We start from the raw sequence: 15,213 nt of genomic DNA, 5'->3' as shown, positions 1-15,213 counted from the left end.
TCGTGGGTGAGTGCATACTATTTAGCATTGTTGTTGTGCTCACTTCTACTGACCTTTTTTTTCTTTTGTTTGTTAGCTGATGAAACCTGAAAGTGCCCCCCCCCCCCCCCCCCCCCCCCACTTTGGAAAATATGGCACCGGCCATGGGTTGTGGGTCCTTTAATGAGCTGAAGGAAAGAAGATGCTCAACAATGTTCTTCACACTACTGTTATAGATATCAATATGGTTATCTTTTGTATCTGGAGCAACTTTTGTTCATATAGATAAGTTTAAATCCATATACACTGCACCTTCAGTCTTTTAGGGTTGGTGTCCAAATACTGTTGCTGTGATAACTCAAGTGCATTCATAGTTCTGACGACAAAAAAGTATGATACACGTGTATTTAATGTAATGGTTATGATGATGTTGATGGTACAGTGTACTATTGCTACAGTACTACATGTGTACTTCTACAACTACTACCTCAGTCTACTCCAGTTTCTTCTAGAAGTATGATGCTAATAGTGATGATAATTCTACGAATTAAGTAGTGCAATCAACATTACATACATAATGCGTGATGTAACGCAGAAAGTAAATTAAAGCACAAAATTTTAAGACATGCTGTCGATGAACACTCCACAGAGATCATTGACAAACTAGTCACAATCCAATAAACTATGGACAAATACAGCATAAACAAAAAGGCAATCTCGCATTTTCTTCTTTTATTATGAGAAAATATTGAGTGGCACAAAGCAACAAAACACACACACAAATAATATGCAAGAGTACACGAGATGTCGTTGTAAGCTATTATCATTCTATTTCCGCAAAATGAAATTGTTTCGCGTACATGAACGCTACTATGTGCAGCAAACCATGGCAAAATTTAGACAAGCTTTGATATTTTTATGATGGACAATAAGGGAATGAAGTTACACTAATTGGGTGTACTTAAAAAAAAATGAATACATTTGTACATGGGTTAGCTAATATAACCATATCAATTCATGGTGTGTTTCTGGATTGGGGGGGGGGGGGGGTGGAGGGTTAGGGGACCCCCACTTTTTTTTCCACAATACATAGGAATACATGGGATGTAACCACTTTGGGCCCCCACCTTTTTTTTATCCTGGAAGTGGCACCTGAAAAAAAACACACACAAAAAAACATGTAATGTGTTTAAGCTTTTGCCAATTGCAAGTTGTACAAGAGCATTTTTTTTGGTCAGGTGATGTATCCTCGAAGTGGAAGCACGGGTAAGGCCTTTCTTTCTTTTCTTTTTTTTTTTTTTTTTTTTTTTTTTTTGCTTGTCCAGCTGAAGAAACCCAGAAAGGGAATGAGAAAGTTGTGCTGGAGGCCATTTTTTTTTTTTGCTTGTTAGCTGAGGAAATCCGGAAGTGGCACCAGAAATGTAAACTGCCCCCCCTCCCCCTCCCCCCACTTTTGAAAACGTGGCACTGGCCGTGCACTGTTCCCAGCACCATACCATCCAAGACTGCTAGATTATTATGATTTTTTTTCTTCTAAATTTTGACAATTCTATGGGCAATAATTTGCAATAGATTATTTTGGCAGACAAGAAAAATGAGATAAACATTATATGTAATACAGTTGTAGTGCAAATCTGAAATGTATATTCCTTTAGGTTATCTCTGAAGTTTTATAGATGACAGATGCTAAAAATACTCTGAAAGAGAGACACAGTGGTTGAAAATGGGTTTTAGTTTTTGATGGAAAAACTTCTCCAATGCAAATAACCAAATATATTGCATCTGAATGTTCCACAAAAAGACTGGAAGAAATTAACCCTTTTGATGGCTGCTGGTAATTTGTACGGGTATGTGAAACGAGCTCTAATTTCAAATCTAAAGAAACTGCCATATTAAAGGCATAATTTACCATTTGCAGAAGAAACAAAAACCCAGCATTAGTGCTTGAAAATAGTTGTAAAATGTGAGTCAGGGATAGAAACAACCAATGTAAAAATTTGATGTTAAGGTTTGTTAAATACACAAAATGTGAACAATAGTTATAATAAGAATGTTTCCAGACTAAACCGTCTATAGGTACTGTTTATTGAGAAAAATACTGATACTGTATCTCCTTTTATCTAAGGCTTTATTGCAAAATTTTTATATGGTAGGATGTTCTGTGATACAACAGACAGGCCTTTACATAAATGCATCAAATGTGATATCGTGAACATTTTTTAAATCTCTGTTCCCAAAGGTAAACAGGACCTTTAAGTATGTTGACCATGAAACATTTTACAATATAGTAAATAATTTATGATAATAAGTTTATATCTATATATTCAAAGAGTACATTCCAAAACACGTACAATCTGCACTTATACCACTATCATCTCTTGATCAGTCCTTTCAAGTTGCTTTGCAGTCTTGCAATGTCCGCATCAAGCTTTGATAGGCCAACCTGAAACTGGGCTTCGTACTGAGTGGCGATGGAAGAAATTGTTGACTCGGACACAACAGAGCCAACCTCCGTGGAGTGACACAGCGTGCGGCCAGCATCTGTTAGTCCTCCATTGACATAAACATGTGTATTCTCTGGTCTAGTGGTACCATTTACTGCACTGGTCAGACCGCTTAAGTGAGTGGAAAATGGCTGCAGTCTCTCCTGATCTGTTCTCCCATGTGGCCCTGCGTTTCCAGTTCTCCACACACTCAAATCCTCCGAACGCCCTGCACCATCTGTGGAAGTGGCTTGATGTGGACCAACCGACGGAGCCTCGAGCGCCCAGCGCTTCCCTTGGGCCACATCGGGTTTGGCAAAGCTCAGGTAGGAAGTGACATCAGCATCAAAACTGTCGTCTGCTCTGGACAAGCTTAGGCCTTCGGCCGGTGGACCAGATTCAGCCCTAAAAGCAAAGTCATTCCTAACAGCTGTTGATCCTATTCCTGTCCCTCGCTCTACAGCGGCCTGAACGTTTGTGGAATCTGCAGGAGAGTCTATCCACAAAATAGAGGGGCTAGTCCCTACATTATGCTGCTGTCGAGCGGGAAGGAAAGGATCCTCCTCCAGTGTGCTTGAATTAGATAGAAGTGACTGTGTGGAGTCTAAGGTCCTTGGTGACCTCTGACCTGTGTAAGTATGTTGAGGCTCTCTGCTCTTGAAATCAAGCCCATGTCTGTGAGAGATACAGGGAAAATATACCATATGCTTTAAAAACAAAATCATCAGTTTCTCCTAAACTAACGCACGGTCTGATATAGAAATGCTCTATAGCTTGATATATTATATCACACTGATCTGAAAGGTTAGTACAGATATGAAGACTTCAGAATCTGAAAAATGACACTCACTGTATTCAGCTATCTTTGGGTATTTTGCCTAGGTGAAAGAGTCAAATGAAAAAAAAAAAATTGATCCTCAACTGTGCTGAACTATTCGATTAAACTGTTTATTCGCTTCACTGCCTCAGCATGGGGAAAGTTTACACACACATGCACACTGACACATATGCACACACACACACACACACACACAGACTCACACAGAAAGAACAAACCAAAAACAAGACATACACACCATACAAATTCATTACCACCCAACCAACGACAGTCAATGAAGGCAAGAGTAATACATAAATGCAATGTCATCATCCATGTAAAAACACACTATTTAACTAGATCGTCTTAAAAAAAAAAAAACAAAAAACAAAAAACAAAACAAAACCCAAAAACTACCATTACTTCCTTTTGTCAACCTTCACAAAGAATGAACAAACTTACTGTTAACCTTCACTAAAATGCTAAGAGTGGACAAACCATACTAAACTGCCATTTCCCTACCAGCATCGTTTTTTAATTGTGTGGCCTGGGACACGGTGTACTGATACATATACGTTGTTGACTGATTCCCAGACAATTTGTGAAAGATCCTTGCTGGTAGGTGCATGTACTTCACACTATTTGAAGCTGAGGCTGCACAAGGCTTCCCAGATGAGAAGAAGTCAGCAATAATCTGGAACAGGATTCAAGTATCCTGACTGATATACACCTTTCTGATAATCATTGATGAATGTCTATTTATTTTTACAAACTGACTACACAAAGGAAACTGGATTAAAAACATCAGCATTATTTTTGAATTACCATGCCGTCAATCCCTCGTTTGAGGCGAGACCCCACTTCCACGAAGCTGATGGGGTGCTATACCTCGCTAAAGATTTTTTGTTTGGGAGTTGGGAGTCGAAGTATTTGTCCATTGCAAATTAACTTTCTGCTCAGGCGTGACAAACCTGGAGGCCAAGCCAGGGTTTAATGACTCCAGCAGCTGTCGTATTACGTAAGAGCATGATAAGGATATCTGCCTGTGGCAGACCATTCAAAGTGAACTCAATTTTCTCTATCCTTTCTAAAGTTTTCAATTTTATATTCTATTGAGAAATTCTATGGTCATCCATTTTACATTTCGAACGAAAAAAATTGACCCGTAAATAACGAAAATACAGGAATAAGAAGGAGAGCATTGCCAGTTTGAAGGTGCTGACAATGTGTAATGCACACGTACACACACGTACACACACACACGCACCATGGAGCTACATAGCCCATGCCAAAACCAAAACAATCTCCTCCTCTCGCGGTGCCCCCCCCCCCCCCATGTCATTTCGGGGACTGATACTGTTTATATGGGTCAATCGCCTTGGAATAAATTGCCATTAGATATTCGGGAAACTCAGAATATTGACATCTTCAAGGTGAATCTAAAATCATGTGAAAAAAAAATTGTATATGAGTAACATGTTTCGTCTTATATTGTTTGCTTTGTGTGCATTGTTTCCTATTTGCATAATTTTCCATTTTTACCTCTTTTAAGTGGCTTGAGCACTTCTGTGGATACTGCGCTGTAAAAACAACCATTATAATCATAATTGCTAACTCATGCCTTTACATCATGTAAAGTATGTACAGATGTCAGACCTTACCTGTCTTCGCCTGTGTAAGAATTGGTGGCGCCCTCTGATGATCTGTGCTGGTCCAGCCAAGATTCCAGCCGTGTTTGCTTGCTCTCGTCTGGAAGCGAGGTCTTGGGCGAGGGGTCCGGAACAACTGTGGATATAATCCGCTGCATATCCCTGAGGAGAATGAAGGTAACAGCACATATATGCATAATACCATACCTGCTATCATCCATCCATCTATCTATCTATCTATCTGTCTGTCTGTCTGTCTGTCTGTCTGTCTGTCTGTGTGTGTGTGTGTCTGTCTGTCTGTCTGTCTGTCTGTCTGTCTATCTGTCTGTCTGTCTGTCTGTCTGTCAGTCTGTCTGTCTAGTATCTATCTATCTATCTATCTATCTATCTATCTATCTATCTATCTATCTATCTATCTATCAACTGTAATAGTGGATATTTTCGCACAACAAATTTTTGCGCTCGGCCGGTTAAGGAGAGTTTTGCAGAATCAAGACATCAACTACTGGAACATATGGCAAGCAAAAATATTTACTTGCTTTTATTTTCGCGCTAGCTTCTGGTTGCACAAAATGCGCAAAAATTTCAACGCCACAAAAATTTCCACTTTTACAGTATCTATCTATCTCATCTTCTAATATATTACTTCTAATATCTTACTTCCCAAGGAACATATTTTTTAATCCAGGAGGCATTTTTCCATTTGAGAGAGCCGTGGAAGCATTGCACATAATGGCCTAATTCTGTAAGGGGTGCCATGATGAGAGGGATGCCATTACCATGGCAACCAAGACGATGATGCCCCACCTGGTCATATCCTGCAAGCGTTTGATCTCCTTGTCTCGCTGCTCCACGCTCAGCCGGAGTATTTCTTTCTCCCTCTCCTGAGACTCCGCCTTGAGGGTCTCCGCCTCCAGTTTGGACCGGAGACGAGAGAGCTCCTGGCAGAGGTTGCTAGTCTCAAGCGTCCAGTCCTGCCTCTTTCTCTTGATGTTGGCATCCTACGATGAAAGCAAACATACAAAGATATAAATATATCACAAATATGTACATACCTAGGTTAACTGATTTCTATCAATGATACTAGCTGTGAATTTGAAGTTTAATCAATTTTATTGTCAGTATTTCAACTTATCTTTCTTTTAAGCTCTGTATTGTTCATACATATTTGTTTCAGTAGCAGAATTTTCCAAAGCAGGGTTCGTAATTGGCGATGGTCCGCTGGCCATTGGCCACACAAAATCATGTCGGACTAGCTAAAAATCATAAAATTCTGAAGTAACTAGTCCGTCTGGCTAGCCAAAATATTGCTTCAGTGTCAAAATTGATTCTAAGTAGTCCGCCTGGCTAGTTAAAAAAAAAGTTAAGTGCGACCCCTGCAAAGTCTCTTAATTGCTAAAGTTACTACCGTTTCTCCAATTGGCAAAACTTTCAAGAAGCTCAAAGTTCCTGTTTCTCTCTCAAACTGGTAAACATTGAAAAATTCATGCTGATTTTGTGCAAATTTAATGAACTAGTCAATGTACCCGTGGAGAGCCAGAAATCCTCTATGGGGATTCCCCCAGAAATGGTCAAGGTAACTGGGTCAACGGAGGTCAAATAACTGTTTTGTGCTACTCCCTGGTCCGATCTTGGCCAAACTTGCTGGAAGCATAAGTAGGCCTACACCTGGGAAATCCCCATTGAGGATATTTCTGGGGGAATCCCCATATAAGTAGGCCTACATAGCGCCCTCTATCGGGTGTCTGATTATTGCAGCTGACGAAGATTAGAAGTTATGTGACCTTTGACCCCAGTGACCTTGACCTTTCCAAAAATGAACCCCTCAAGGGCAATTTCGCGGTCAACCTGCATCCACCCACTAAGTTTGATGGAGATCGGACCAAGGACCTGGGAGGAGTAGAGGAACAAACAGACAGACAGACAAACAGACAAGACAGACAAACGTTGCTCGAATTATAGTATGATTTTACCAGCCCCTATATCTCTTTCCAATTTTGCAAGGATAGTGAAATTCACAGTTGCCTATTCAATTATTACTAGACGATTTTGTGACACAAAACTCCCAAAGGACTAGTTTGAATTTGTTTAAAAGAGCAACGAGTAGAGGGAACGGTGGGTACCATTTTGTTGAAAATTTCTTGCATACTGCGCTTGTCATCTGTCAGGCTCTTTATGGTGGCTCTCATCTCGTTGGCTGCAGCTTGCTGGCGGTCTGACTCTAGGTGGAGCTCTTCGGCTTGTTTCTGCAGATTGACGTTCAGGGATTGCAGGGTAAGAACTGACGTGAGGAAAGAATGACAGAAGAGTGATACAGATAAAAAAGAAGAGAAATAAGAGGAAATGAGACAAACAACAAAATTCAGTCATAACAAAATCCATTTACAGTTTTACCTCGTCATAAATCTTGACATCAGTCTTCAGAGTAATTTAATTTGACTGGAAATCTCTCGAAATCTGAAGAGAGATAAAAAAGGCTCAAGTTCACAAGCTCACAATAAAACAGACAAAGAATAAAAGGCAAAAATATGTCATGGGTCCTGTTTAAGTAATATTTTACTGACAATCACAACCACTGATCATAACGTTGATAAATTTGCATTGATAATGCTACTTGTTTTCTCATGTTTGGAATTACTATAGTGATAACATTGCACTTAATTTTTTCTAGAACCCGCCCAGATTGAGTGAATCTTTTATTCAAGAATTTAACTGGTATTGGGGCAAGTTACTTCTCAATTAGGTTCTTCTAATATTTGTTGCAACCAATGATGTCCATGGGCATGTAGTAGTCAAAATTTTATATGGTCACTGTCATCATAAGGAGAATTTGTGAACCTTGAAAGGATTTGCATTTGTCAGAAAAACAAACTTGCATACCCCAAGAGAAAACTGAACATCACTGCAACTATGAAAATTAGCAAATGATGCAAACCCCTCATGGTTTGCCCCACGTGACTAGCAATAGTCAGCAAATGGTATCAACCAGGCAGATTGTGCCATATGCTTGAGTGCAGCTAAGACATTTATATATTTGGAAAAAAAAATTTCCCCTGGTAATTTGCTTTCTCTTGCTCTCTAGGCAGAGTCAGAGTGTAAACAATTTCAGTTTCCCACAGGACTTGCTTCTGTAGCCTCATATCAGGGAGGAACAGATCATTGTCACCCACCTTCGAAGCTGACCCCAGACTGGTCGCTCCCCTTCCCCTGGGCCTGCAATTCCAGCTGCCGGAGCTGCTGACTGGCCAGCCGCAGCTTGCGCCTCAGCTGGCTGTTCTCGCTCCTCATTGGCTGGAGGGCCAGGCTGACCTCCGTCTGGAGGTCGCGACCCAGACTGGTGTACGGCAGCGTCTCGACGACTTCTTCCAGCTCGGACAGGAGGTCCTGGGTCTGCATGTCGGCTGGATGTGACATTTGAGAGAAAGCGATCCAGTCTTTTTATCAACCTTTACTACACTTGTGGTGACAATCTGCTGTATTTTCAAATTCACGAAAATTCTTCCGTCAAGACGTTTTCATTGCAACCGATTGACAATTGCCCCACATCGACGTAAATAATCTGCAATATACTGTTCTTAACCCTTTGAGGATGGGCTGGTTTTGTTACAAGCCGCATTGCCCATAGACATCAGCCCGAGTATACTCAGGACTAGTTTTCAATGTGTTAATGCTACTGTATACTTTGAACACAGAATACAGCTGTACTTCCTGTGAGGTTATACCAGCACAAAAACAACAATAAAAGATTGAAGCAAGAAGTTTACTGCACTACGAGTAATGCACTGATCGGCAACAAATTTGAAAAAAAAATCTAAATTCATCAAATTCCACTAAACAAGAAAAAACTCAATTGTGTCAATTTTTTTGCTTTTACAGTAGTGGCCATTGCTACCTGTCGCCATGGTTGCTGTCCGCAGCTCCCTGGTTAGATACTGGAGAGTCCGCACTTGATCCCACAATGCACTGCTGCCCTTCTCCCTAGTGACAGAAGCCCACGGGGGACGGGTGGTCTGGGGCGGGGTACAAACCTGGATTCCGACCTCATCTTTCCCCTCCCTCCTTGGAGAGGTACTCTGTCTTGGATTTGCTGGGGAAGGAGAACAAGAACGAGATAAAACCAGCTCAGAAACTAAGTGAAGCCAGCCAAAAAAGAGATTTATCACTATATGATACATACAACATAATGTGTCTCTACAGCTTCACTGACTTTTTTTGACATTTCAAACATGCATTTGCTTATCTGTACTATGTCAGTTAGACACTCTGTTACTTTAGACTACTTTTACAAAGAGATTATAAACTGAAATGGCTTGCACACTGTTAGGCATAGAAGTCAATAGCAAAGCCACACAGCGAGTTGATTTGGGTCTGGGTGACAAACACCTTTACTCCCAATGTCAGTGTGCTTATAGAATGTATTGTCAGTTGACAGGGTGGATGAGGAAGAAATTGGATACAATTCTGACAAACAATTGCATAATATATTTAGTTTGCTACCAGCATGCTACTGTCTCTCACCTTTACGATCTTTCCCTGCATCAACAGGCTGTTGTTGATGGTAATTTTGAGGCTGACTAGATTCCGGCTCCTCTGCAAATTGATCTGCTATTCTTTGCATCTGGCTAACAACGGACACAGGGCTCTGACTGGCTGGCTGCTTGTCACATGACTGCCCAGTGTCTCTGACGGGGAGCTCGTGGTGAAAATCATTACTGCAGGTGGTAGGAGTGCTCTCCTCACCAATCCCCACACCAGTAAATGGGTGTGGTTCCCTTCCTTGGAGGCCTTCAGTTCGGTTGATTATCTTTCTTTCCTTCTCAGACCCCACATGACTTACATCACCCCTATATCCAGCTTGCAATGGTCTAGTCCCACACTGCATGCTACTACTCTCTTGGACTATTCCACTACTGTGAGGGTTGAAAGTACCTGAGTGAGGGATGGAGAGATTGCCAGTGTGAGCTTGCTGGCTTCTGTTCATCTCCTGGAGTTTGCCCACAAGGTCCCGTAATATAGACTGAGTGGTTTTCTCTGAACCCTGCTGACTACCTGCTGTGGTAGATGATTGGCTGGTTTTGACATTTGACCTCTCTTGGGTCACTGCTCTACTTGGCTCAAAACCAACTTGTCCAGGTTCTGTTGGGTATTGCATTGCTATGTGCTGGCGTTCTTGACATTGAGAATTAACATGTCTCCATTGTGAAGGGACCTGAGCATGTTGCTGCAACTCATTTGTCCATTGTTGTCCATCCCTTGGTGCCAAAATACCATTCCAGTGTGGGCTGATCCCTGGTTGGCGAGCTGCAATTTCAGCTGCTGTCTCATCAGAAAAGGGCCTACTGGGAAATACTGTTGACATGTTATCCTTGCTTGCATGAGTAGAATGATCAACCAATGTGTGTTGTTGCTGCAACATTGTGGGGTTCTGGCATGGCAACCCAGCTACTGCTTGTGATGAGCTGGTGCCACTTGGTGGCTGCATCATCTGGGAGTTTGTTGTAGCAATTCGTGGTACAGTTCCCAGTTGTTGAGGTGAATGTTGCTGCTGGACACATCCATGCTGGCGAGTTGTTTGTGTCAAAGGTTGTCCCTCTGTGGCTGCAAGATTGTGCCCGCGGGAAGACGAGATTTGCTCTGACATCGGATTTTTGACGAGTGGCGGGTGTACCCTTGTCTTTTTTACCACTCCCTCGTTCAGAGTCCGGGGAGAGACTTCATGGGTCTCGACAAACTGTCTTTGCCCCCCTAGCTCCTGAGATTCTTGAGAATGGCGGTGGTCATGGCGAGATGTTGGAACATTCTCCTTGTTTCCAACGGAGACCCTGGCTGGTATTCTTGGTACACCTCGCTGGTGTCGGTCATGGACTTGGGCTGCTCCCCCCGGTTCTCCTGGGCGCTTCCTTTTCTTGGCATCCTCACCTGCTGTCTCCCTCTTGGTCCTAGTTGGGGTGGAAGACACGAGTTGGTGGTTGAAAGGGGTAGAGCCTTTTCCTCCAAGCTTTTTCTGCCTTGCCTGTCCTGGAGAATGGATGACATAAATCACATAAGAGGTGTAAATGACAGGCAGTCTTTGACTGAACATACAAACACATTTATATCCCTAGTTTTATTTGTGCACTACAATTAGACATTGTGGTCCAAATTGAGGAAATTATGCCATCATGCAATCATGTTATTTCCATGCTTTCCTCCTCATGGTCCCCCCCCCCCCCCCTTGACCAGTGACCGTTCAGAGACTGAATCTGACAATCATTATATGCAGTTTCAAACTTCTGCTTCAAACACTCGAGATACAATCCCTGCAAACTTAGAGCATGTGAATTCACCACAGACATTAATTCACGTAGAATCTGACCACACACTAATAGTCACAACTATGGATAATAATTGCAAATACTGATACTCCAACAAAAAGCACAAACAAGACTGGTTCCTTTCGATTTAAGGGCTCTCACATCAGGCCTGCATAGAGTTGTGTAGTTTTGTGTACCGACTATGCCGGACTTATGCTACCACATGCTGTGCCCACACTAGCCTGCATAACAATACGGCAAATGCTGCAAAGGTGTATGCAGGATTGATGCAAAAATTACTTTCAGTGTAGAGCACAGGATGCTAAAACATGCAATTTATATATGCAAATCGATGCAACACTACGCTACTGAATGCCATGTCCACATAATAGCATAAGACACTGCATGCAAACGTCTACGCAGAACTAGAGCAGTACACTACCCTTTACAAGTCTAAAAAAAAAAACCAAACAAAGATATTTTGAGACTGGATACAAGGATTTACCCAAACATCTCCTCATTCTTATTTTGAGACTGGATACAAGGATTTACACAAACATCTCCTCATTCTTATTTTGAGACTGGATACAAGGATAAACCCTAACATCTACTCATTCTTGCTTTACTGGCTTCCTTCAATCTTTTTTTTCCCCATGAGTAAGCAGCATAATTATTTCAGTACACTTGGAGCACTGCACAATGCAACTCTACGCAGGCATGGTGTGAACACCCCTTTAGAATAAAAATTAATGCATTCCACTGCTACTCACTAAAAACTGTGACTCCTCTTAAGCCTAACTTAATCTTGGATGGACAGACATCCTCTTACCAGTTGTGGTATCCTTACGCTGTGATGAATGTTCCGCCCTCCTCTGCTTCCCCGCCTCTCTCGGCTTCTTCATTCCTCTTTTCCCCTGATCGGTGACTCTGGCCACAGGGGGCGGCTTGGTCCTTGGTCTGCCAGATTGCTTCTCAAGTTTGGTAGGTGCTTCATCTGCAAACAGCAAAGAGACGATGCCTTTAACCCAGGTCATAGATTAAACTAGATTTGACATGTACTTGTTCCTGTCGCAGTCAACATTACTGTGGTGATACGGGGTTATACAATCCTCTAATATAAAAGTGAGAAGTCTTAATACACTAATATGAAGAGTTTTGTCAAATTTTCTCCAATAAATAGGAGTACCCCACCAACTGTTACCCTGTGATGCAGGGACTACTGTATTGACAAACAAGATTTGAAAAGCATATCTGGAATTGTAGAAGACCTCCATTTTGAGTATCATCTAGTCTAAACTCATCGTTGTCTTACTCTGAACTTTTTTAAATGCAAAACATCGTACAGAAAGCTTGAAAATATTCCACAATACCCAAACTTCTCATACACACACAAGACATCTTTGCAGTATATAGAAAAGAAAATGTCAGCCCTAGAGAGTTAGAATACTCCAGTCTCTTCTTTCTTTTTTTCTTTTTTTTGTTTTGTTACATATTCATCACATTTAGCATACTTTTGCAAATGGAAAGCTGGATCCCCTTCATTGACTTGTTGCTCCAACAAGGGTCTCAGGTGGACCATTGCTGCCACTGCCATTAACAATTTCTATTGCCTGACCTGTTATGCATCAACATGCACTGCAACTTGTTTGCAGTTCTGGATCTGATATAAAACAAAACAAAATAAAGACAGTCAGAGTTCGAAATTCAGTTCTGGCAGTTGGGAGGCCTGTCCGAGGCCCCTATGAAGGCCACATATCGCTGGTGGGGCGACAAGACCTCGCATCTACAAAATGTCAAATGTTCGGGAGAGCCAAAAAACATGGCGGCCAAAGCACTATAGCGAATGGGATAGCCTTTCCTTTGAAATGCCGTGGTGGCTTCATTTTTGGAGCAAGACAGTTGATATTTGGACAGGACATCACTGAACCCATTATTTGACTATTGATCCAAAAAAGTCATTTTCACCAAAATTGCAGATACAAGGTCTTGTCACCCCAGCGACGATGGGTTATACCCTTCGCACAATCTTACTTTTTTTTTTTAAAATATCCCAGGCCTTAGAATAAATTATCCCCAGTTTCTAATAGCTGAAGTCCGACTGTGTGGGTTCTAAAGGAGAAGACAAAACACATTTAAATCACAGTCAGTGGATGATGGACGTCAGACCATGAATGGTCGTAAACAGACAAGAGGTGTCAACTATGGATTGTATTTTGCTATGCCTGACTTCAGCCTTTAGCTCCAGTAGGTAAGCTCAAACAGACGACAATAATAAATATAGCAATTCAAGTATCTCTATCAAATCCTCATCATTTCCAGGCAAATTCAGTGTACTGCTCACCGTGGTCAGCATGATCCATGTCCAGCATGTTGGCCAAGAGGGCAGCACACCTGTCCAGTCCCCTGTGAGTGGCGGCCACAGGGTCCTCTGTGTCCGTGGAGTAGAGGGAGTAGCCAGAATTGACCGAGGATGGACTGGCCGGCCTCTTTGTACTATTCCTGGAGGATTTGTGACGGAAGACAAGAACAGCAAAATGTCACACTTGCTCTTTACTCTCATTTTTCATACACTGGTATTCCATCATTGTCTACCTCATGATTTTAACAAGCAACCATACAAAATTATTATGATGGAGTCAAAAGGGGCCTGAGCTTTCCATCCTAGCAGAATCTTCATCAGAGACAAATTGTCCATTTTGCCTCTGATGAAGATTCTGCTAGAATCGAAAGCTCAGGCCCCTTTTGACTCAATTTCCCTCCAATGGCTCGCCACTACTGGATTTCATAAGCAGTTTTCCAGGAGCTTTCTTTGCTACAAAATGATTACAAATAAGCTTTTCCCAGCAAGTCCAATACATGTATCTCTCAACTGTAATTTGCGAAATTCACGAAAATCAAACCCTCTTGAAAATAACAGTTCATACAATAGTAGGTGATCAAAACTGGATGAAATAAAGTGAGTAAATATATAATATGTATATATATCATTTTGGTATTATTTTTTTTCCCCAAAAATTACAATAATCATGATAAACAGTATCATAATTATGTAGCATCTACATAAAGGATACCTTCTCTTACTCACCCTGCCCTTCGACTGATAGGCTTCCTCTCATTCAGTTGTCTTGGTTTAGCAAATTTTTGACTCTGGATCATGTGGGGAGAAATGGATGACAGATTTCAAATCAGTACTTGGCAAGGCTTGACATTACTGGTGATACAGTGGCCCAGGGTCACTAAAAATTGGTGTAGGGCCACCACATTTATCTTTTGGTAGTCCAATCAGATAACTAAGATTCAAAATGGATTGTTATATTCGCTTTTATATCAGGCCACCAAAATTTCAGATATAAAGATTTTACTGGCTAGACCAGACCCCCCCCCCCCCAAAAAAAAAAAAAAAAGAAAAAAGAAGAAAAAAAAGAAAGAAAAATAGTGTCAAGCCCTGCTTGGTGTATCAAATGAATAAAAGATAGAAAAAGTGTAAAATGTTTGAAAAACAAAATACCATCACATTTGGAGCAGTCCAATGTCTTTAGTGAGATCATTCAATTCAATTAGTATGCTGCGGCCACAAAACATCACACAGACATTCACATAGAAATTAAACACTATTAGCATCTCTGAGTCTCTGAGCTACAAAATGTGAGTTGGTTCTTCTTCTTCTTCTTCCAGTAATATAAAGTAGTCTACATCCCTCTTAGCAAGGTATAGTCAACAACAGCACAGTATTCTGATACATAAACTACTTGACAAATATAAACTACGGACATAGCACATAAGTGATCACAGGATGGACCTCTCCCTAGTCTGATACACACAGAGCATTGATGGAAGATTCTTACCTTTCCCTTGTTCGAACCCGCCCTTGCAGCCATGTTCAACTATTTTTGAGGATCTATGACAAACAGAAAGAGAAAGAAAATACAGAACATGTCAAAAAGGAGGCAACAATGAAATTAAATAGCATGTGCCATGCCATCAAATTGCAA

The 15,213-nt window shown here is 41.4% G+C and overlaps 1 protein-coding gene across 1 annotated transcript; it reads right to left on the bottom strand.

The window, feature by feature from the left end:
• Window positions 1-2,350: 2,350 nt before the first annotated feature.
• LOC139738549 (uncharacterized) lies at window positions 2,351-15,099 on the bottom strand. Its single transcript, XM_071649170.1, has 11 exons — window positions 15,067-15,099; window positions 14,307-14,368; window positions 13,563-13,720; window positions 12,051-12,215; window positions 9,504-10,946; window positions 8,821-9,015; window positions 8,099-8,329; window positions 7,052-7,209; window positions 5,736-5,929; window positions 4,941-5,090; window positions 2,351-3,137 (listed from the first exon to the last, which is right to left on the bottom strand). Exons 1-11 carry the CDS (start codon window positions 15,097-15,099, stop codon window positions 2,351-2,353), a joined length of 3,576 nt encoding a protein of 1,191 aa, XP_071505271.1.
• Window positions 15,100-15,213: the final 114 nt, after the last annotated feature.

This window comes from Diadema antillarum, unplaced genomic scaffold (assembly GCF_040938485.1).
Source record: "Diadema antillarum isolate AM-2024a unplaced genomic scaffold, OU_Dant_1.0 seq00000754_RagTag, whole genome shotgun sequence".
In the NCBI taxonomy this organism is placed as follows: domain Eukaryota; kingdom Metazoa; phylum Echinodermata; class Echinoidea; order Diadematoida; family Diadematidae; genus Diadema; species Diadema antillarum.
Note: the sequence above shows the minus strand (reverse complement) of the source record. Positions and strands in the feature narration are given on the sequence as shown.

Coding starts and splice junctions, on each gene's coding strand:
- LOC139738549 (XM_071649170.1), bottom strand. CDS start 15,099: ATGGCTGCAAGGGCGGGTTCGAACAAGGGAAAG. Junction 12,216..13,562: donor CATGGATCATGCTGACCACG/GTGAGCAGTACA, acceptor TGCTGTTTGCAG/ATGAAGCACCTACCAAACTT. Junction 8,330..8,820: donor GACAGCAACCATGGCGACAG/GTAGCAATGGCC, acceptor TGTCACATCCAG/CCGACATGCAGACCCAGGAC.